The sequence below is a fragment of the Balearica regulorum genome, chromosome 1 (assembly GCF_011004875.1).
Source record: "Balearica regulorum gibbericeps isolate bBalReg1 chromosome 1, bBalReg1.pri, whole genome shotgun sequence".
Classification (NCBI taxonomy): domain Eukaryota; kingdom Metazoa; phylum Chordata; class Aves; order Gruiformes; family Gruidae; genus Balearica; species Balearica regulorum.
The window spans coordinates 186,485,069-186,505,715 of NC_046184.1; the positions used below are offsets into that span (position 1 = coordinate 186,485,069).

Sequence of the window (20,647 nt, forward strand, 5' to 3'; positions counted from 1 at the left end):
AAAGTAATGGAGAGGAAGGGACAGAAACCTTCTCTCTTTGGCCACGACTGCAATTCAGGGTTTAACATCACCGCAGTGTTATCTCTCCACATATCTGCTCTAGGAGTTGGCAGAAATGGTTCGCTATGAGAACAATAGCAGTTCTGCACATATGCAACAAGTCCTAGGTCAAAACTCCTGATTTATGCCATGTACAGCTCTCCCACAAAAGAAACCTACTGCTTCCTATCTACATGAAATAGACTTTAAAAAGATTTTCTTCTGACCAAGTTTTTTGTTTTATGTGAAAGTTTAATATACATCCATAATGACAACAGTATAAAGAATTCAGATTAAAGGGTTTTTTTGTTTTGTTTTTTTAAACACAAGTTCAGAGTGTACAGTCAAAGAAAAGCTCTGCCATCAACTCAACAGGGACAGAAGCATGTTGAGGGTTGTTTAAAGTGCAATTTAGTAGCAATCCTAAGACATCCATTTCTTTTCCTGCAGCTGTTACCCATGCTTTCAACAGCACTGGTACCACTTCACTCTCAAATCAAGTTCTGCCGGAGTGCCAGATCTCTGTGGCTTAGCGTCCTTTGCTGGTATTTTCATCGCAGTAAAACTGTAAGAGCCATAAGCAAGTCAGTGAGACTGAGATGGCAAGTGGGATCATCATGGGAAGAATGAATCATCTGCCTTGGAAATAAAAATGTTTATGATCACTGCTTCTATTCTGCACATATATTCTTGAGACACGCAACTTTTACAAGGGTGTTGATATTTATATAATTCCGTAAATTTAGACAGTGCATTAGAAACACAATATGCAGTCGTAGCTATAAATAAGCTGAGCAGTGGGACACAATTGTCAACTGTTTCTTGTTTTCTATGCACCACAAATGAGATGTATGGCACAAGTCAAGGAACTAGAGGGAAGAAAATACAGTTATTAGGCAACAAAAAAACCCCCATGTGAGCCTCCATAAATGGTGGAATGGAAAGCTAGACTTCTACCAAAGAACAAAAAAATAAAATCAGTCCCTGAGATTTAACTCCAACATTTAAACATGACTAAAAGAGCAGATTCTGAAGTGGAGGTTTTGATAATAGATTATTTTCATGGCATGTTTCCAGTGGCAATGTGACAAACTAACATCTGCCCTTGACAAGAAAGGATTCTGACAGACAAATGCACAATGTAATCAAAAGACTAAACTTGTTTCTAAACCTTGGCTGATGCTTTTTTAGTGCTCACAACGCTATGGATGTGTGCATAAACCTATGGAAAAAAAAAAAAAAATCAGTGGATGCTGTAGGAGCATCATAACAATGACCAAGGAAGACTTTCTTCCAGGTCAACTAATAAATTCCCAATGCATATTAAAAAGGGACAAACAAGTAACTCTTGGTAAGCTTTCTAAACTTTGACAATATTCCTAATACTAAGAGTTTGCATCAAAACTTAAATTTGTCAGGCAATGACTGTAACAGCAGTTAAGGCCTAAGGCTTAATACTGAGTACCTGAGGTCAACCAGCAACCTAGCACTGACGCAAGCACTTAGCAATCATTGTATCCTTATTTTTCAAAAAGGCTTCTTGCATCAGTCTGCACCCTCGCTTCCATTTCTCTGCTCAGTTAACAAATTAGTTCAGCAAGAAGGAGACTCCTGGTGCAAGCAGTACTTTTAGAGCCAGGTCAATGATATCTTCCATTTCATTTCTTCATTTTATACTAGACATATTACATTTATATTGGATATATCAGTAACAGCTGGGGAAAAAAGTCTACTGGATTACCATTTCAAAAGTACACTGAAATACTTCTAAAGACACTCGGGTACTCCCAGACACACCCGACCACGACTTCACATGAGAAAGATCCATCCTACTACAACACTACTTGGCTCTGGTGATGGACTGACACGTACTTCCTAACAAGGTAAAACATTCAGAGCTCTGAAGCTCAAAAGTGGGGATCCACACCTACTCTAGGGAAGGTCGTACTCTGTGCCACTGCTGCCTTTCTGCCATGGGGGAACGCAATTACTCAATGCAGATGCCATTTTCACAAGGAAACGGCCACCTCGGGCAGAACAGATCAGAAAAGTGGTTTTAACAGCTCTCAGTATGTATTTTAATGATTATTTTGTTATACTGATGCCTTTCAAAAAGCATCAGTCAGGTAGAAAATGCAAGCCTTTGCTTTATTGTCCAGAACAGACATCCTCTACAGTGCTTCTTCACACTGAATTGATGGGGTTTCCCACATGTCCTCATCTGCCAAGTGAACCATCTGTGAAGTCTGATCCACGGGTGCTTTCTCACCCTGGGCTATTAATAATGCATCTTCTCCCTCTGCTAACTGAAGGTCAGAGCTACAAGAACAATTAGATTCATTGAGTGTGTCCGTCAAAGACTCTGCTGTAGTTGTAGAGGACTGTTCAGTCTCTGTTTCAGCTTGTGGTTCTGTTTTAAAATGAAGTCCAAACACGTTATTTCGGATGAGGTATCGAACACACTGCAAAATCACATTCCTTTCGTGTCGGATGTCCTGGGCCAGTAACTGGAAAGAAAGAAGAGAAAATGATGCACATTCCCCTCTATTGCTGTGTAGCTGATACAAGCCTAGCAAGAGGTACAGCTCTACTCAGTAATTTTGAGCATCTCTGAATTTAAATAGTTGGCTCCCTCATACAAGTCCTGGATACATGGAGCAGGAAACTGCCTTACCAGGCAGAGCACAGGAAAGCCACGTATTCCCACGTTTGGTGCTTTCCCACCAACTCACTGGGGCTCTGGCAGAGCCAGTGAGCGTGTTTGACAGCACTACTGCACAGCTTGCTGGGCTGGGGGATCTAAGGGCTTGCTGTTCCCTCCTTCGTGGCAGCTCGTGCTGATCAGACCCCTTACTACATCAGTTCAACTCACCAGCCAGGAAAAAACGAACCTGACAATTAGCAGCAAGTAGTGAGGTGTTCTGGGGTTTTCTTTATGGTTTGGTTGAAGTGGTGGGTTTTTTTTTTTTTTAAGGGGTGTGCATGTCAAAAACAACGGGGTCAGCAAAAGGCCCAGCATAGCAGAGAAAAGGAGGTGGGACCAGGCATCCAGAGAGGAGGCAGCAGGGAGGGAGCTGCCCTTCTGAGCAGCAGGCTGCTAAAGCAGCGCAGGTTGATGGTCAAACACCACTTCTAGCAATAGAGGCTCATAACGGCCACAATTCACTATGGTACTGGCACATGACTGCACCACTAAAAAGGACGAAAAATATTCATGTGCCCAAAGCACACACATTTAAGCACCGCTCCTTTAGCACTGTTAATGCACTAGGGCGGGTAGAACAAGCTGACAAATCTGATGGTATCTTTGGATGAAGCTGACAGGCTCAGTTTGCTCAGGTGGCAGAGAACATCACTGAAGATACCTAAATACTAGCAATTTCCCCCCAATTATCTGACTGTAGACCCAGATGACGATGTTCTCATATCATGGACTATAATACTAGGCCATGCATTCCAGTACATCAGGATAGCAAGTCTACTAGCATCTTTTACACTCTCCAGGTTATACTCTACCTGTAATCTAATATCTCATGTATTTTTTAGTAGAAACCCCCTATGAATAAAAAATACTTATAAATACAAGGAAAGGGCATGTTTCATCAGGTACCAGACTGTGGATTTAAATAGCAATAACTGATTTGGGCTATAACCCACCAACTTAAGTCTAGTTGCTTAATCAAAGTGCTAGAGGTTTCCCTCATCAGCTTTAACCTCTCTGAAGTTTTAGTCTTAAAAAAAAAAAAAAAAAAAAATCAGCCAGAAGGCTGAAGAACCTTTTTTCTTTGCGAGCATCAGCAGAACTAGTACTCTGAACAAACACCACATTTAAAACAAGTGGCTAAATCTGTAACTACCTGATCATTTGCAGGAGATCTGTATTACACATTGCAGGAGATCTAGCTAAATTTGTAAGGTGACAGAAAAGCTTTTTTGTTTGTTGCCATAAGTTTCAACAGTGGTTTAACCAGCCACTTTACAGTGTGCATATTTCTATTTAGACTAGTTACTAAGAGGTGTTACAAGCCGCTGACACCTAAAATGGGCCTTCAGAAACCTCCTGTCTGAACTAAGAGATGCACATGAGGGCAGAGAAGGGACAGCCTAGTGATGTTCTCTTTGCCAGACTGGGACAAACAGCTGAAATGGCCAAATAAAGGCACAAATGGAATGCACCATCACCATGTCAAAGACTGTATTTTTGTATTGTATTTTTTAATACGGGGATGGGTATCAGTGGAATGATGCTACACAAGCTTTTTATTTTGTCAGCATACAGAATGGCTAGACGCACATTACTGTTTGCATGGCTACAATAAACACGTTTTAGCAGTGCCCAAGCTCACTGCTGAATGACTGCCAATAGACATCTGCAGCTCTTCTCCTACCTCCCCTTTATATTTTTTTTTTTAAAGCATCATTTCACTGATATGAGACCCTTTTCTTAGCAATTCTACTTTCTCACTTTTCGGATAAATTCTCAGCAGTGACTCATTGCAACATTTCAACCTTGCTTCCTCAAGATTTTTATATACTGAGCATTTCTAACAGCGGAAGCCCACCTATGAATCTCAGGCACTCTTCTGTGATTCACAGCCACAGTACACATCCTTTAACAACAGTTCTGAGCAACATCAAAAGGCAAAAAACCCCAGCAAAATGCAATCTTAAAAATGGACTCCACTGGCAAGCTACAATTCAGACTTCCAATGTTCTGCCAGCCTCTCTCAGCAGGTGGGACTTCATCTGACTTTCTTCCAGAGTCCTCACTGCTTTGATCACCAACAACTTTGAAGAGCAAGAGATAAAGACAACTGCATGCTTAGGGAGCTACACAAAGGGCAAACACTTCCTTTTCAGTCACTAGGAGCTTTAATTCTTGGCAGCAACGGTAGTATGTGCTAAAAGGACTATCAAGGGATTTCTCCCACATCTGCAGCTTGGGATGTGCCTTATCAGGTATCTCTTGCCTAAACATCCTGTGCTGTTTCAGAGCCCTGATGTCAGTGGCACCCTGCTTTCTCCTGCGTTCGGCCCAGAGCAAGTTTTCCCTTGATGGAGGAGCTCTATGCTGGCTGTTTACAGAATCATAAGGGTAGTCTACCTGTCTGATACTGGTTTTGAATACTAAATGCAATAGAAGCTTCAAAGTTTTGTTTATACTAAAGAAAGCCACCAAGCTTCCAAACAAGATGCTTTGCACTGTTTCTGGGAACAGAATCGTTAACACCTTGGATACCTTGTTGGAGTGAATCCAGAGGAGGGCCACAAAGATGGTCAGAGGGCTGGAGCACCTCTCCTATGAGGACAGGCTGAGAGTTTGGGTTGTTCAGCCTGGAGAAGAGAAGGCTCTGGGGAAATCTAATTGCAGCTTACCAGTACCTGAAGGGGCCTACAGGAAAGCTGGTGAGGGACTGTTTATCAGGGAGTGTAGTGACAGGTCAAGGGGTAATGGCTTTAAGCTGAAAGAGGGCAGTTTTAGATGGGATAGAAGGAAGAAATTCTTTACTGTTAGAGTGATGAGGCACTGGCACAGGCTGCCCAGAGAAGCTGTGGCTGCCCCCTCCCTGGAAGTGTTCAAGGCCAGGTTGGATGGGGCTTTGGGCAACCTGGTCTGGTGGAGGGTGTCCCTGCCCATGGCAGGGGGGTTGGAACTACATGATCTTTGAGGTCCCAACCCAAACCATTCTATGATTCTATGACTCACCCATACAAACCTCTTTTTACCCTTCTGAGACACCAACCTGCTCTTCAAGGTACCAGTACTGTCACTTCCTCAGATTGATCTAAACACACCTACAGAGAAGAAACCCATGCACGTGCAGGTTGCAGCTTAACATCACTCTACAGTTTAAGTCACCAACACCTTTAAGAAGATCCCTTTGACTGCATCTGAAAAAATTGTGTGCTCGATCAGAGGAAGGCAGCTGAAGAGCAAAGCCAGGAGCAAAGGGAGGAAGATCAGAATAAGGCTGATGGGATCACACACAAACAAACCCTACTGGATCCTACCACAGGGAGGGGAAAGGCAGGAATAAAGGTTTTGTCCTTTGTGCAGCTCATTTTAAGCACATGATTAAGCTGTTATCTCTTGCTTACCAAAGTCAGTTGTTCTGAATGTACACTGGGGTATTTCTATTTGTGTGTTTAAGCATCTACACCTTCTCCGAGTGAAACGCTTGCTTCACTATTTTTAAGACAGGACCTTTGCTAACAGACTGCTCTGACTTCCCACAGGGAAGAGGGGAATTGCTCACAAATACGGCTACTCTTGTACAGGAGGCATTACTTTAGCACTAAGATTGTTACCATTTCCAGCAGAGTTGGACGGCGCTTCGGAAGGAGAGGTAATGTTTTCTTGCCCCAGTTATCAGGCCCTCTGGGGGGACGTGCATTTGAATTCGAGTTTCTTAACATCGTGCCTGCATATTCTGGACGTTTTTGATTCGGGTTGCGACTCCGAGGAACATGAGTAGTTTGAGGCGTATTTCTGAGCGCAGCCTGGTTTTTCTCAGCTTTTGTTGCAGTCTTGACAGGGATTTCTTAAAGAAAAAGAACACACTTTCATCTCAAACTTAAAAGCTTCTTTAACATGCTTATACCCCCATGCACTGGCAGTTCGTTAGTACTATTCTTGCTCACATAACCTGATGTGAAGATGTTCAAGGTTTACTTGGAGGAAGGGTTTTATTTGGTTTGGGCTTTCTTTTAAAATACAAAGAATAATCCCTGAACATTCACAGAAAGGAAAAAATATATTTACTTCTGTTTTTCTTTTTGTATTGCAGAATTTAGCAAGAGCTGAAAGATTTTCAAACCTCTGCCTTGTTATCACTTAGAAAGTACATTGCTTCTGCTTTACAACACAGCTTGCTGCAAATTTGGCTGCTGAGAAAGTCATGATACAGTTAGGGCAGAGGATGCCCAGATTCAAGTCCCTGCCCGCTAGATGCTCTCTGTAACTTTGGGTAGGCCATCAAGGGCAAGTAAGGCATAGTAACTATCTGCAAAAACAAGAAGCAGCAGCAGTTCTACTGATGCATACACTCAAAGCACAAAATTCAAGTACTAGAGAGTTCAAGTCTGACTGCAACGCGCAGCAGCCTTCTATGGAAAAAACCCCTTAAGGACATGGAAATTAGTTCACAGGGTGAGCATAACAGCTTTTTCCTGGCACTATTCAAACATGATTTGAAGCAAGACTGAAGACAGGCTGTTTTTTTTTCCCCAACTAGGGGAAAAAAGGCTTGAGAAATTTGATGACACACCCTCTAACCAAAGACATTTTATTCCCTCCCTTCAACCCAGGACATGCTGCTGAGAAAAGGCAAGCAAAGGGGGAAGGAGGGGAAACCCACTCAGTCTTTCAAAAAACTCTGAGGCTTTTTTAAAGTACACTGTAGGGCTACAGGGAAGAAGGAAAAAAAAAAAAAAAGGCATTAGATGTGGCATGGGCCATGTGGACAAGGACATCCCTGTGCACCAGCTGTTTGCACAAATGCTGTGTTCCATCCAGGTGCTCCTCTGAGACTGGGAGCTATCACCATACCGGAAAGAAGTAATGGCTCACCCAGTAACCCCGGTTAGTGCTCAAAACTGGGAGGAGGGAGAAATGAGGAAACAAGAGGAGCAGAATAATGGCATATCCTTTTACTCCTTCCAGCCTGTCTTTATGCATGGCTTACACCAGTACTAGCATGCACTGTCATGGAAAGGATCTGTACACAGACCACAAAAACATCCCTGGGCATAACCTCTAACAAGCTTCTCTCTTGACCGGTAGCCTAGAAATCAACAGGTACAAGACAGCTCTGAATTACAGCACTTGTAGACAGGCCAGAAATCAAAAGGCATTTCCATAGCCAAGTGCTTTGGAGATACAGCCACTGAACTGCCTTTACTTTACATCTTTGCTAAACGTAAGCCACAGCTTACATGTTATATTTTCTTCTGCAACGCTTTTGATTTCCCTTAAAAGTTTTTTTCCTCAAGAAATTGTTAGTACTATACAGGTTCTGACTCATAACCTGCAGCTTTCAGCAGCTGGAGATGCAGCCAGAAAGACCTACCACTGGGCTACTGCACTCATAAATGTTGTTATTTATCAATACACAGGGGCTGGACAATGGGATGGGAGACGGCAAAGGACCAAACACAGGAGAGGTGAAGCCCCTCCACCCTTCCCAAAGAAGGGTAATTTGTGATCAGGTTTTATCATTGCTTGCAGTTCACACCATGCAGCGACAGAGGGTAGAAGGGGAGAGCAGAAGGGCAGAGGACATGCTCCTACGCACCTTCAGGCTCGCTGTCGGACGCGCTGCCATAGTTGGCCGACAACGAACTCAGGGCAGAAGTGACCTGCTTGGGAACAACGGTCAATCCCAGCCTCCTGTCTTCGGCAGCTGCTTCATCCTTGTCAGATTCTGCAGGGAGAGAAAAGGCAAGATGGATTTTTCCCCAATGCTCCTGCATGCCATCAGCCAGCCTTACTGCTAAATCCCCATCTCACTACTGCACAAGCCTGACGTTGGGCACCATTGCTCAACACAGACTGATCACAAACCCTCATGTTTGCCTACCCTCTACAAACATTTGGTGACAAATTCATCTCACCACTGGTTTACAGTCCTGCCAGCAAAGCTACAGGAGCAAAAAGTTTCCTGAACAAGAGCTTGGGCTTTCTGGTTCTTTCTTCACATAACAAACATAATTATAGGTTTTATTATCAAGTGTAGGTAAAGAGAGAGAGGATTTCATAATATGTTTTGAAGTCTTGCTGGATTTAGTCCTGCAGAGGCGGGGGGCGGGGGAGAAGGATTTAAAAGCCAGTCAGGGGGTGGGGGGAAAGGAAAATTGGCCTCATTCAAAGTGAGAATTTAAGAGCAAAGAAGTTTTTGGATAGTAAAAAAAGTTCGTAAGGGGCATTGAGAACCAAGGCTACAAAATAGATGATCAGTTTTTCAGCAGTACTTCAGACTGTTTGATACTTAAATCCCCGCAGAGCATTATGGACACGCACTTGTAAGTGAGAAAGAACACTGGGAAGATAGGAGGCAAGCGGACCAAAGATGCTGAAAATGAGGATAGTAGGAAAACAAAGCCTTACCAGAAAAAGATTCCTAAAAATAAACCTGCAAAATTGTTATGGCTTTAGTTTGAAACAAAGGACCCACATGCATTAAAATCTTGGAAAGACTCTCAGGTGAACAGTGATAGGGTTAGCAGGAAAACTAGGAAATGCTTTTCAGTAATACACTTGCATACAAATTTCATATTATACACACACACACACACACACACATCTCCCCACTACTAGAAACATTTTGAGAAACTAGCCTGTTGAGACATCTAGAAAAAGACTGGTTGCAACCTTATTTTCACAAAGAAAAAGAGTTCTGTCCCCTGTCTAAGCCTGCCCCACAGGAAAGCTGCCTCACACTCTTAAGATTTTACTGAAATAAACACTTTTGAGATCTTTATTTTGAAATCACAAATGTTTCTCTATTCTCTTCTAATACATCATTCACAATTGGCAATGTGATTTATTGGAGCTCATGCCATTCGGTAAAACAACTTTTAGATAAATACAGAGGTATTTATCTAAACTTACCTGCCTCTTTTTACTTTGAGCTCTTTTTGAGAAATGTTGATTCTCACTGATTTAGCAATCATGCCAATCTGTATTTACATTGGAAGCTCATGATAAATGCAGTGCATTTTTCTAATGGAAAACACATAGCACCTGCATATACTTAAGAAATTATAAAAATAGCATTTACTTCAAGTTATTTTGATTCAGTACTGTTTTCTTCTATCTTATCTAAAACGTTGAGTGCATACGGTGGTTGGGTGCCTTTTCTTTCTATTTTCTTTAAATTTTAAAGAATTACTCTTACTTTGCTTTTTAGCAAATTAGGAACACAGATTTACTGGAATACATTTTCTCTTTGAGAGTAACACATTTGGAGGAAGTGTTATGCACTACTGAATACAACTGACTGTTTCTGGTCTGTACGTCCCTCAAAATTTTACACCTGACAGACTCATCATCTTACCTTGTTTCTGCTTATAAATCAAGAGGAAAATTCTGTTTTCTCATCTCCCATTCAAGTTCTTGGCTTTGAAGGAACTAGCCACTAAACAGAACTTAAGTAAATGCATTATGAAAAAAAATACATTCCCTCTAGAGAAAGGGCTGCTGCTGTTAGAAAGGTTTAAATACTCCAACAACACGTACCTATACAGTAAAATCATGGACTTCGGTTGTATGATTTTTTTTTTTTAAATTCTACTTAGTTACATTGTGTTTGTTATTATTTGTTATGACTATATTGCTCAATAGTATAAAAAACTGCAACTGGCTTTAATAATGTGCAATAAGCAAGTATCACATTCCTTTTCTACCTATTATAACAGAAGTTACTAGCCATACTTTGGTATAATTAGACTTTTTATCATTAAGTAAAACACAGATGCTGCGGGCAAATACAGTTATATTTAAGCATACTTAAGTTTCCCAACACACAGAGATTAGTGGAATAAACAAATTGCATAGGGATGCTGAGTTCTTGTTCCCACTAATTGAAGATTATGTTTTCAAGAGGAAAAACTCAGCATCAGGCGTCTTTCCAGGGGATGCATTCTAGCCTTGTTGCTAAAAATAGCTACAGTATAAGTCAGCTTACATGCCATATTCTAAGAGTACTGCATCACTGCTGACTATATTATAAATAGTTATAGCTGGAGAGTTTATATTGCTGCCAGCATATGGAAACAAGACATGCTCACCAAAAAAATCTAAGCAGCAATACTTCAGAGAACACACACATATGGAGAGTATCAAGAGTAAATTAGATAATACAGCAAACCCCAGAATTAAAAGGAAAATGCTGGCATTTTAAGTAATTCACTTAACTCATACAAGGAAATCCATTTGTTTTCACATTCTAAATACTGTTATTTTCAAAACCACAAAGGGATATTTAATAGTCTTTAAAAAAATAATTTGATTGTCAAAGTACTTTCTTCTTCTGGCTTTATACAGATTTTCTTATTTTACACATTAGTTTAGCAACCCAAGTTGGTGCATGTCCTTTAGACTACTGTACAGTATTTACGTCAGAACGTGTCATACTGCACACAAACTTTATGGTAGCACTTCCAAAATGCTGACTGGCAAGCAAAAGTTTCAGTAGTTAAACTTAAAACAACTCAGATACTATTTCTTTTCTTCTTCTTCCTAAAGTTACTGCAGCATCACTTACCTATGACCTGAACCACTTTCCCTTTGCTGCCTCTCCCAGCTATGTGTTTTGGATAAAAAAGCATTCCTAATCAGGAGATTACAGGTAAAATAAGATTATTATGATACAAGTACTTGTTAAAACAAAGATAGAATTGAGGTGTGCCATTAAGAGTGCAGAAATCCTCTTCAGTTTGTTAGCTAAATATTGATTTAGAGCTAGTAATGTATTTTAAAACATACAAAGCTGAGATAAGTAAGTATCCAGCATGGTTATTTTTCAAATCCAAGACACACCTACATCCTGTCTCCCAACATCTTCTCCCCTTCAGATTAAGCATTTTTGGTGATACAGAATAAAATTTAATGCTTCCTAATTCTCACAGAAAAATCAGAATGACATAAGAGTAGTTTGTTAGATTTTCCCTGTGTGTTTATAATACAATCAGCTTGGCTTGCAAACAAACTTATATGGAAGCACTTAATGCTGGTAGTATCTTAAACATTGTTGTGTCAGGCTTTCCAAATCAGAATTTTTCTTCCTCTTCAATGACTTTGTATTTCAGCTTCTTTCCAAATTGTATCTCAGCCAAGTTTAGTAGTTTTAGCTCCTCCTACCAGCACATGTGGACATGAATTCAGTCAGACACACACACGTGTATCTCAAAGACCTCTAGACTACTGAGATAGTTTCCTCCATAACAGGCCAAGTCTACTAGGGCAGAAGCTCCCTGAATTGCAAGATTTACCCCATTTTCTTTATCTAAAAGCACTGACCCACTCTTTCACAATAACCACACTGGGAATTTTCTTAGAAGACCATGTCCTGAATCAGGATCTCTCTCCATGGAAATTTCCATTTAAAAGGAAGTTCTAAGTGCAAGTTTTAGGCACAGGGATGTTGGACTACCTTCAAGCTTAAGACCTTGTTGGCCCTGGCACTATTCTAGTCACAATACAGCAATCCTGGGCTTTTTTGTTAATAACAATGAGAAAATAAGTATGACAAGAGGCTTCCCAGTATTCTTCTCCAAGAATACTGTAAAGCCTTGCATCAACCTTCTACTAAGAGAGAGTTTTCCCATTTCAAACATACACAGTTAGCCCTCTTTCAATCAGGGACACAATTTACACGTTTTTGGAAACGCCTAGCTCTCCCCAGAAGTTGCTAGGTACGCAAAAGGTCAGTAATCCCTTCAGCAGTACTACTTAAAGTTCTCCAAGTTCCTTCATCTTACCAACATCACTGTTTGCCAGAAGACCAAGAGGGTCCATGTCCTTCACATGTGGCTGAGCTGCCAAAGCACGCTGGTTTTCGTGTTCCTTTTCACATGTGCCGTTTTCTGGTCCGTTGGCTTCATTTTGAGTTCTATGTACATTATCATCACCACCATTTTTCCTAAATTTCTTCCAGAACGGGCGCCTTTGTCTTCTCTTCTGTCTTCCTTGCTGCCCAAGCCTCTCTTCATTTTCTGGTGGCTTCCACATTCCCTTCATTTTGCTAGAAAACAGAAATGCAAAGCTCATATAAATGACAAGCTGTGAAAATAAAATCAATTGACATAACCAAACGGCTCAGGCCCACATTTAAGATTCAGCAACACAGCACGATGCAGGATTTAGTCCAGCTCAGCTAATATGTGGTGACAGACCAGACAAGCAGTTCCAGCTCATCTCATTGGCAGGGCAATGTTACAAAGCTGGAACCTAAATGGAGAGTTTGAAGTTCATGACTTTTATCTTTTAACAAGGCAAAGGGAACATGGGCTAAGCAAACCCCTTGATCATCTACAGTGTGAGGACATAGTGTTTTCATTTCACATTACAAAGTCAACAAATATTCCTTCACTTAAGCAATTAAGTCCTTCAAAACAGGGAGAATGTGGAATTAATAGGGAAGCATCTACTATAACCATACTTCCACTGCTGAAGTCTCCTTTTTCCGGTTACAGCTCAGAGAAGGATCTTGCTGCACTAAATCCATTCAGCCATCTGACACCATCAGTGGCAATAACTACCTACTCCTGCCTCCAACTAACATGCCATTCATCTTCTTCTCTCTGATGGAAAAGGAATAAAAGAAACTTCTATGAGAACAATGGATTTTTAAAAACCTGAAACAAGATAACAAGTCGTAAAATATGGGAAGATCACAGCATGCTGGTTCCACTTATATTCCATGGTTCCATAATCTTCCAGGTTATCTTCTAAACACAAAACATGTTTATATGAAGGTACCTGGAGAGCTTAATAAACTCTCATCAAAGTCTATAGATACAAGAGCTGGTGTGATGTAGACAGAAAAGGAAATACAGAAGGGACAACCTAAGCTTCCTGAAAACACTTATTTTCAAGCAACAGAAACTTAATTCAGAAATACAAGACTGCACCTAATCATCAGCACATTACGACCACAAAAGACAAAGATCTACCGTCCTGGTTCATTCTGCTCAGTACTCTCTCCCTCAGCCTCTCTATAGCATGGCAGAGGTAGTTTAACCTAGTTGACTAGGTTATCCCTAGTCAACAGTAAATACCATACTTGGGCAAGAGCTTCTTCCTGAAACTTCTCCCTGGGTCTAGAGTCACACATCTGCAAGCAGAGTCTCACAGGTGCATTTCTAACCTGGTACCTTGTCACTGATAAGCAGCCAGTGGAACATGTGAGGAAAGAAAAAAGACCATAAAAGCAGGGTGAATAGTCACCTTTCTCCTCGCCTACTTTTCGGTGGTGTTCCACTTAGAAACCCTCTCTGACTAGAGATGGTCCCAAAACACTGTTGGTTTTGCGTCTCGTACTGTGGGATGCTGTGTGAACGTCTGGCATCTCTGAAATCTTCCAGCAAGGTGTTAATATTTTGTGAAAAAGGACTTCTTTTGGTTTGTCTTCATTCTGATGTCTAAAGTGGTCATTTGATATCCCCATCCTTCTCGAGTTACAAGAAACGGCATATAACCGCATTCTATTCACCTCTTCCCACCTACGCAATTTTTCTAGACCTCTATCACACAGCCCTTCCAAGCCACCCACTTCTTTGCTTGTACAGAAACATTTCCATTACCAACATTCCTCTCTTCCATACCTTTCCAGCCTAATTAAGCCCTTCTTGAGAGAAGGGGGCCTGCCACAGCATTCAAAATGGCTTTACATCACAACAAAACATATTTCATTTTATTCTCCAATCATTTCACGACCACATCTAACACTGATTGCTCAGCCCTGATAGAGTCATCCACCACAGTGTTCCTGTGGCACAAGAGGCAAGTCACCACCTTCCTGTGCATCAGTCTCATCCACAAGAGGAGGCTAATATTAGCTCCCGTAATTCAACTCCATCTAGACAGAGAGTTGCATTTCTGAATTTGTACAACCAGGCTCTAAATTCGGGATGTTGCTGTATAATCTAGAAGTTATTGAGCAAACATAGGCTCAATTAGAGGTGTTGTCCTTGTCCAAGGGTTAAGAACAACATTCGGATTTCCCTGGGGCCTCAAACACCCAGAAAGAAACCCCAAGGTCACAAACACATCCCAACAAATGTCAGCCTGGCATCTGCCTTCTACCTTCCCCTCATGAAAGATATACCACTCTTCACTTCCCGTTCAAAGGGAACGAAGAGCCACGCGCTATTAATCAGCTGTTGCAAGACACCAGACAGACCACCAAAGTGGTCCTTCCGCATCTCTAATCTCACACGCAGGGATGCTGAGAATTAGCAGTTGCAAAGCACTTCAGAGAACCACAAATGGAAAGCGCCATAGAAGTGTTAAGTATCTAATCCTTTCTAAATCTTACTTAGCTATTTGCTTTAATAGTACAGCTTGCAGAGAACAAGCTGTATTCTATTTTTGCCTCATGCATCAGTAAATTTGCCAGATAAGCACCAATTCCACAATCTTCACCGTTGATACACAATGTAGAAACGACAGCTTTTTGGACAGCTCAAGGGTATAGTGCTAGCAGCTCAGGGAAGGGAGGGGAAATAAGAAGAGATGTCTAAAATCAACCAGAGTTAAAGGTCACTAAGTGAAAGCAAACAACCTATAATTTTCAGCACTTTTTTTTCCCAAACAATTTTCCAGATATAAAGTTACTAACAAATGCAATAGTATGGAATTGCTGATGGACATTTAAGACTACATAATGCATCTGACCCACAGCCACAAGAGTTACCAAACAAACCTGCAGACACCAAACAGTTACTGTGACAAGCAAAACTCATCTTTGCTCATAAGAATGTCCAAACACATTATTACATACGTTTAGGTCCAAAGCACTTCTGCAAATTTATATCCTTTGAAGGAAGTTTTACTTCAGTCTTTTATAAACCTTTCCTTCCAAAGTCATGAAAGGGAACCGGTTGGAGGAAGTGTGTAAGTGTTGGGTCTTCTGAAGCACATGCTGCACCAAGGTAATTTGCGCTGTCACCATTTACCAATTGACACTAGCCTGACATGAACCCTGTTCTGCACTAGTTCAACTGCTTTACCACGGTACAAGTTTTACTTTGTTTGGTGTCATCCCCTATAAAAAAATCCCACACAACTAGGCAAGCTCCAGCTTCACTTCCATGCAGCAACAAACAGTATTTAGCAAGAGGCCCTTAGAAGTGAGTTCTGCTTTCCAGCTCAGTCATTCTAGTTTAAACAAATAATATTCTAGGAGCACAGGTCGCTGAAACATTTTTTTAAAAAGTCATCCCACACGCCCTAAAGTAGGGCTAATGAAGTTAACTGGTTCCACATAACACTGACACTGAGGGGAAGAGAAAAGAATAAAGACCGTACTGGAAAATAATTCACAATATGAGGGAGAGAACAGATAAAAATCCAAGAGGAGTAAGTATTAAGCTGAGAACAAAGGTAGCAGATAGACAAAGATGATGGAAGGTAGAAGTAGCAGCACTACTTAAGCTATGAAAAAAAGAAAGTTAAATCTTCCACTCCTCTTCACTTGATTATTGATTTATCACCTGAAAGGAGAGCATAAGAAGCCAAATCCGCTTATAAAATCTCTTGGCCATTTTCAGGCATTAAAGGATTAGACCATGTGGATTCATTATGGTGCATGACTTCCATCCCCGTTATTTCTTTTTCAGAGACCAAGGTTACGCTGATCGAATGAATGGCCACTAGAATGTGGTATTCTCAAACAAGCCAGAGCGCAGAATTCAGCAAGAACATCAGATTTCTAATGCAATTCTTGTTTAATTTAACTGAAGTAGACTATGAAGCACTGTAAACAAAAGAACATTACATCTACAGTTTGTCAAATGACCTGTCCTCTCTTAAAGGGCAGCTAGATCGTGTGTACAGTGGAACCAGTAAGTGCTGGGAGACCACAGTAAGAGAGTGTACTTCTGAACTCATTAGGAGGAAAGACAGAAGCTTGTTTCAAAATGCTTACCCAAACTGTTGGGTCGTCAGCACTTCTCCCCTTTCTTCCTTCTGGATCTGCATCGCCTTCTTCTTTTCAATGTTTGCCAACGTAGGAAAATTTCTAGGAGAAAAAAAAAATTCACTGGGTCTTAAATGATTCACTGTGCTTTGTCATTTCCTCCTTTACCAAACCAGCATCCTTTATAAATGTAATAGATTTTTAAAACGTTTCCTAGAAGTTTAACAGACTGTTTCCTTCTTAAAAAGACATTGTTGAGGAAAAGAAACCATACTCAGATTAAAAAAAAAAAAAAAAACAAAAACACCTACCAAATTGGCATGATTATATTTACCAAACAAGCTACAGACAAACAGTTCAGTTAAGCTTATGGACCCTCTGTCTGCCCCTACACACAACAGCACAATTTAGTCCTGCAATTTTATTTTTACAGTGCTTCAGTTGGAGTATTTGAATGATCTTAAATGGTACAATATGCCTTTAGCAAACCAACTGCTGAGTTCTTGTAATATCAAAAAAAAAAAAGGTTATCTTCTGTGTGCACAAGATTCCTTTAATGTGACAGGGAAAAGCATGCAAGCTTCCTCTTGAGCAATTTTCAGTATTGTGCTTGCACACTGACCTCTAGTTCACCAAAATTACTGCCTCTTTTTAATTCCAGCTTCAAGAAAAATTGCTAAGTCATGCAGATCAAAACAAATCCACTGTTATAACCATCTCCCAAACCATCCCTCTCTTCCAATCCCCACTTCCCTCCCCATCCCTCCCTACAGATGAACGCCACACTGGTTCTAACATGCAAAGCCTGCTGCAAATTACCGTCAAAGCCCAAAAAAGGCTACACTAGCTGCTCTGTAAACATTAGTTAGCTAAATCCCAGTGCTTTGAGATAAAGGTGGTGAGAAACAACACGCACCCCCACCAGCTTCTGGATAGAAATGTAAAATATAAATATTTGATAAGTCTATTAAAATGGAGTAATGAGAAACTTAGAACAGCTATATATAGGTATCAAAAAGGACATGTATCTTGCTTTAAATATTTAATCTTATCACATGCATCTTCCCTATTTTACAACATGAACATTAAGCATCACACTGATGCAAGGCAGCTTCAACCACGCACTGAAGGAAAACGATGAGAAGCATTTCCTACGAGACACACCTCAACACATTACAGAACTTGTATCCTTTAAGAGGATTTGAACACGAGCCGTCAACATCTATTTTCATTGGATTTATCCCAGAAATCTGCCATACAGCTCAAGTGAGCATAGGGATGCAATGTTTTATCTCCACTCTTCCCTGTTAGCTACATTTGTTCATCCCTGGTATAACACTCCCAGCACGCATGCAATGAATTATTTCATTTCAATAGCTTTGCGTTGACAAAGACCCCTGCGCTTGGCACCTCTCCACAGTTTTAGAATAAGGTGCTTTCCTTCACATGAGTAAGGCTCACAGGAAGAGAACGAGCCATAAAATAAGTAGTTATGCTCAGAAGAGCCCCAAGCTTGTCTTAGAAATTGTTTTTTGGTTTTTTTTTTTAAAGGCATAAGGGAAGACCCTTAATCCTTGAGCAAAGGAGTCTTCAAAGTGCTCCTGTAGTTATGCTGATGAAGGACATATTCAGACATGCTCTCACAACATGATTTGAGACGTGACTGCCTCCCACTTTCATTCCTGTAAGTTACCACTCCCTCCACCAAGCCACCATAATGGACTCCACGGATGCTTTCAGTTCGATTCACTGCCAAGACAGACAGATTTCTCCTAAACCACCCTTCCAGTTGACACAGGCAGTAACTAACAGCTAAGGAGAGCTCAAGTCGTAAGGACGACCATGCCTGCAAAAGCACATCTGAAGGCACCTGTAGTGGCTGTATTTTCTCCAGTTCTTCTCAAATGTTAACTAGTATTTACTCACTGCCTTTACCTTGTGCAGAAAATGTACCTATTTTGACAGCACACATCCAGTGTTTCATTTCATTCACAATAAGCAAATGAGCATCTGCTAGTTTATCCTTCCATCTAAGGACTTGGTGGGCAGTAAGCTCTAGATGTTCAAGTCCACAGATCACCAGCTTTGGTACAAGATAGACTGGGTTCATTCCTCCCCAGATTCCTCCCTCTGCTGTGCGATGATGAAGCTGGGCTAAGCCTAGCAGTGGGTCCTGTTTGGACCTGGCCATGTCAACCCCAGTTGTCCCTGCAAGAAGCAAGTGGACCAAAGAGCTACAGACCAAAGTTACCCACCCACCTCAATGTACCAGCTCCAGTGCAACTCCTCAACTCGTCAGGTACCACAGCTCCAGCACAAAGAGGCCTGTGCACCTCCTAGCATCAGCTAGATCTACCCATGGAGGGAGCAAAACTCATCTGGACCCTAAGCGGAGGCAAATGCCTACAATGGAAACATTATGGTCTCGAGGTACAACTCTATGGCAGACTTTGCAAACTTCACTATCTAAGGACAGCCACAAAATACTCAAGAGGTCAAAAATCAAAGAGAGGAATTTAATTTTTTTTGATACAGAGAATTCTTATTCAGGACAGCTAAAGACTGCTCCTGAACAGAGGCGTGACAGTGCAGAATGAAGAGCCTACACTGAATCTCTCCACATAAAAAGGCCACGTGTTAAAATCCAATGAGCTGACTTGGGTTCAAATGCTCCTCAGAAGGCATGCCCTCCTCCTCCCCTAACAAAATGAGGTTCTTAAAATGTTACCTACAAACACCACTGAAGTAGGAGTAGCCCAGCACTTAAGTCCTGGGAACAACTTGTCAGAGCTTGAATACAGCCAGCTTCATCAGCCACCAAAAAAGCTTTAGGAACCCAAGTAATTTATTGGAAAAGAGGGAGTTAAACCAGGATGCAATGGTCTGGCACAGTAGATTTCATGAAGGATAGTACTGCCCAAGAAGGCAGCCTCATTTCATAGCAGCTGCAGTTTCCAACCATAGACACTTCTATAATCCAAACTGGAAGTTTTTCAGTATAAATTGCCAGGATAACACCAGAAAACTGGTTTTCAAGCTAAAATGAGTATATTACATATACACCAACAAAGTGACATGCAGGTAAAGGATACCCTAAGCTTCCAGAGACAGGGAATGGTGACACTGAGCATAATCACTAACATGCGTGCCTTAGTGAATAGATTTTCTTTTTCCCAATAAATGAGTGCATTAGGCGGAGTCATACATGTTTTATAGGCCAGCATACTCTATCTTGCTCACATAAACATCAGAGTAAACTAGCTCTTAGCAAGCAGTGGAAAAACAGAGCTTTGCCAATGTCTAACAGAAGAGAAACCTCTTTCTATAGCAGTTTACACAATGAATTTCTGAGCTGAGAGCTATACAAGTTTATCATCTTTATAGGAACAGCACTGTGACTAAATTGCCTCAATAACTTCTTATGCTGATCTTGATTGCATACACACGACCAACAGCAAAGGGGACATGGAGAGCCCAAAGAGAACAAAGATGGCGCAACAGAGAGCTGATAAAATCTTGGTTTAAGACTCCCAGGCATTTTATCAAGCATTGCATCTCTAGTGCTATTTCCCATATGTTAGCTGAAACAGTTTTACTCCTAATCCATCCCCAACTGTTCAAAGAAAACTTTATTATGTCTGTTTACTTTGATCTACCAAAACATTCTTTCTACTTTGCTTTGTCTTCTCTACTTCTACCAGGTGATAAGAAATTATTTTCCTTATTACGTACTTCACTACTATAAATGCAACACCAGGGAGGATTCCAAGCTACTCCAGGATTATCATTATTCATCTAGAGAGCCACAAATTAAAAGCGGCGTGGTTGACAGTACTGGCCTTCGTTCATTAAGCACATGCTCCGCCTGTGAGATGTACTGCAAGGAAATAGAGCAGTCAATCCCTAACCGAACCAAAAAACCCCAACAAAGAGGGGAAGAGGGGAAGAATTTACAAGCAACACAGAAG

The 20,647-nt window shown here is 41.1% G+C and overlaps 1 protein-coding gene across 1 annotated transcript in view; it reads right to left on the reverse strand.

Annotated features, from left to right (window-relative positions):
- Positions 1–270: 270 nt before the first annotated feature.
- NUFIP1 (nuclear FMR1 interacting protein 1) overlaps positions 271–20,647 on the reverse strand; it is a 28,091-nt gene continuing 7,714 nt past the window's right edge. Inside the window, exons 6-10 of the mRNA XM_075741804.1 lie at positions 16,689–16,781; positions 12,520–12,782; positions 8,334–8,462; positions 6,349–6,581; positions 271–2,546 (exon numbers count right to left, since the gene is read on the reverse strand). Coding sequence (XP_075597919.1) covers positions 2,211–2,546; positions 6,349–6,581; positions 8,334–8,462; positions 12,520–12,782; positions 16,689–16,781 — 1,054 coding nt within the window. The 3' untranslated portion in view covers positions 271–2,210. The remainder of the gene's footprint in view (positions 2,547–6,348; positions 6,582–8,333; positions 8,463–12,519; positions 12,783–16,688; positions 16,782–20,647) is intronic.